This window comes from Mycetomoellerius zeteki, unplaced genomic scaffold, assembly GCF_001594055.1.
Source record: "Mycetomoellerius zeteki isolate Tzet28-1 unplaced genomic scaffold, Tzet1.0 scaffold179, whole genome shotgun sequence".
Classification (NCBI taxonomy): Eukaryota; Metazoa; Arthropoda; class Insecta; order Hymenoptera; family Formicidae; genus Mycetomoellerius; species Mycetomoellerius zeteki.
Window position 1 is genome coordinate 996,997 of NW_017256747.1, and position 3,398 is coordinate 1,000,394.

Genomic DNA, 3,398 nt, shown 5'->3' on the forward strand with positions numbered 1-3,398 from the left:
CGCGACCATTGTATACATATTATATATTGTACAATATATATTTTCGAGTAATTATATTATATATATATACGTAGGTTATATATTTTTGTATTCTTCTAGAGCACGCCTCAAAAATTATCTTTTGATATAGTAAAAAGAATCATTTATACACTAGGGAGTTTTTGCAATGGCTACGTTTACACCGTGCGCTTAGTCCGCGACCTATACGATAGATGTCCTTGTTTAGCCTGTATATTAAATAAAGACACCTATCGTATAGGTCGCGGACTAAACGCACGGTGTAAACGTAGCCATTATCGTTTATCTAAGGCGATTTTTGGCGTGCTTCTGGTATAGTAATCAAAAGCAACCTAGATACTTCTATAAGGAGTATGCTATAAAGATTACGTTAACTTCGTCTAACAACTAATTAAGAAAAGGATAACGTGACTTTATAACATTCACCGTATCTGGATTCACGTTATTAGGGAGTTTTTGCAATAGCATTTATCCAGATACAGTGAACGCTAAGGTCAGGTTATATTCTTCTTAACAACTAGTTAAGAAAAGGATAGCGTGATTAACGCAAACGATAACGGATACAAAATACCGTTTGTGCGTAAGTGATACCGTTGCACTTCATTTTGGAGAATAGATTCATTTTTTAAATGAATTAAATATTTGATAAATGCTCTGTGTTCATGATATTTTCGTAGGCTTTACCGTTTATATATCGGTGTATGGGATCGAAGCATCTGCCCTTCGAAGGTAACACCTTTGTACATCTGGATTCGCATCCCGATATGCTGATACCGAAGGAGATGCCGGCCGATACGGTGTGGGACAAGAATCAATTGTTCAGGTACGTATATAGATACATATAACAATTACATTTGTAGATTTTGTATATTTGTCCTTCAGTGAAGGATATCGAATATGATTTTCCTTTGGCATGCGAAGAAACTTGAATCGAATTCTTACGAATTAAATATACAAGGTGGTGTACGTAAAGTGTTACAAGCTAATAACTCGAAAAATATTTATCCTATCAAAAAGTTGTTCATGAGAAACTTTCTCATAGCACAAATCTTTTTAGAGTTATTAGTTTGTAACATTTTACGTGGGCCACCTTGTATAATGCATCGATATCCGAGAAATCAAATTATTTATCAAAGATGGCTATCAGCTCAATTTCGAGGAGTTCGCATTTAATCCTACCAACATTTGAATTGTATTTTTCATTTCTTTGCAACAATAAAAGTTTTATTATCAAACATCAATTTCAATGTATTTTTTATAACAGTTGAATATCAATTTTGTGGTACAATTACTATAATAATTAAATAAATGTACTAATATGAAATTATTATTATTATAAAATTATTATTTATAAAATTTCTATCATAATTTTATAAAAATATAACAGGTAATTATATCATTGAAACAACACAGAATTTGAAAAAATCGCACATTGTTCTATTTCACATGCGTATATATAAAAATAAGTACTAAATGTAAAAAGTAAAGTTACATTACCAATCTCATTAAATTCTATTGATACCCAGGCAGAACAGCAAGTCATTATGATATCAAAATGATATCAAAATAACTTCAAAATGATCATGAAAAGTCATTTTTCAATCATTTTCGATTCACTTTAATGTCATTTTGATATTAACGTGACTTGTTGTTTTGCTTGGGTATCGATAAAATTGTGTAGGTACAGATGCAAGAGTAAGCAAGTCTCTTATTTTATTATTTTAGATATTTTTATATCTATCATTGTTATTGACTTGAAATTTGTCGAAATTAAGCAATTTTTCAAGTTTATCTTATTTTGTTGTTTTTATTAGTTATTTTATCATTTCTAAAGTAGAATTTGTCTGAATTAATTTAAATATTAGAAACAAAGGATATCAGAAGTAATTTATTAGATTAGTATCATTTAATTATGGTACAAATGTAAAAACATCAATATATTTTTAGATTTGCACATAATTTAAACATATTTAGATTTGCACATAATCTAAACATATTAAACATATTATTTCTCAAGTACCTACTAATATGCACTTTTGATAATGTAGACCGCGAAATGCGAAAAGAAAAAACATATGAAGATACAGCTTTAATCTGTGAAGGAATTTTATAAGCAAATAATTATCTATAATAAGCATTTTGTTTTTTCAGTGAGATTAGCATCGAGAATTGGATTCTGCCTGCAGCGTACGCGGGTCATCTTAAGAACCTGATTTGGGTAAAACCACCATGGGCGAATCAGATGACTGATGGTGTACTGACGTTCCTCATTGGCAAGCAAAAGGAGACCGGCTTGATAAGGTAAGTGTGTAATTCATATATTTTCCTGATTTGGATTATACATTGGAAATGTAATTCTAATTCTCTCGATTTCGGATCGTTTTTAACTAGCAAAACAATTTCTATTGGTACTTTTAGGAGATTATTTTTATTGTTTCGTAATTTCTCCATATTAATTTCCTAAAAATTTATATTTAATATTTGTAAAATAACGCGAATTAAACTCGAATGATTACAAATAAAAATTACTGTTTGTGATCAATTTTGAGTTTTTGACTTCAATATAGTTTAAATTTCTCTCTATTGAATCATTCTGACGTAGGTATAATATTGATAAAAATAATATAATAAAAAAGAATATTCCAGCGTTAGAGATATAACATAAATTCCTCGATAAATTTCGCCGCAAATAATTTGTCAAATATCGATTGTCGATCTGTTTTAAATTTCTTTGAATGCGCAGATCTCATTTCAAGTTTATTAACAGTTCTCGTTTATAGTTTCTAATAAATAAAATTTTCTAATAAATTAAGTACTGGAAATGTAATTATTAATCGCGCCATTGTGAATTATAATAATTCAATTGACTCAATTATTGACTCAATTATTAATTGTGCTATGAAGAAACCGAATATTTTAAAATTCAAATATCACGACACTTGTCGCAGTGATACAATCTCCTTGTAAAGGTCATTTCACACGATTGAAAGGTGGTAATATGCGCGCGGCAGGGAAAAGTCATCGCGTATACTCAATAAAGAAAGACATAGAGGACCGTAAAGTTGACGAGTCGAGAGAACGAACGAGGAGGAAAAAGACAATTAAAATAGCAAAAGGAAAGTCGACACGTCGCGTCGCGGCGGTATACTGCGAAAAACTCATGCGGTTCATCAGGACTTGAGTTATGTTTCTCGAATTACCGTGGAGATATATGTATGTCCGTGCAATGTGATTGAAACATGCGGATTATGTCATGATTCTTTTTTATTTATGTTTTTATTGATTTTTATTAGCTACTAGCTTTTGATAGCTTAGCCTCAATTACCTATAGCTTTGGAAATTACACTTAAATTCAAAGCGTCTTGTTTGAAGTACAAAAT

At 30.3% G+C, this 3,398-nt stretch overlaps 1 protein-coding gene across 1 annotated transcript in view; it reads left to right on the top strand.

Annotated features, from left to right (window-relative positions):
* MESR6 (misexpression suppressor of ras 6) overlaps positions 1-2,323 on the top strand; it is a 3,487-nt gene extending 1,164 nt beyond the window's left edge. The window contains exons 2-3 of the mRNA XM_018446312.1: positions 696-841; positions 2,170-2,323. Coding sequence (XP_018301814.1) covers positions 696-841; positions 2,170-2,323 — 300 coding nt within the window. The remainder of the gene's footprint in view (positions 1-695; positions 842-2,169) is intronic.
* Positions 2,324-3,398: the final 1,075 nt, after the last annotated feature.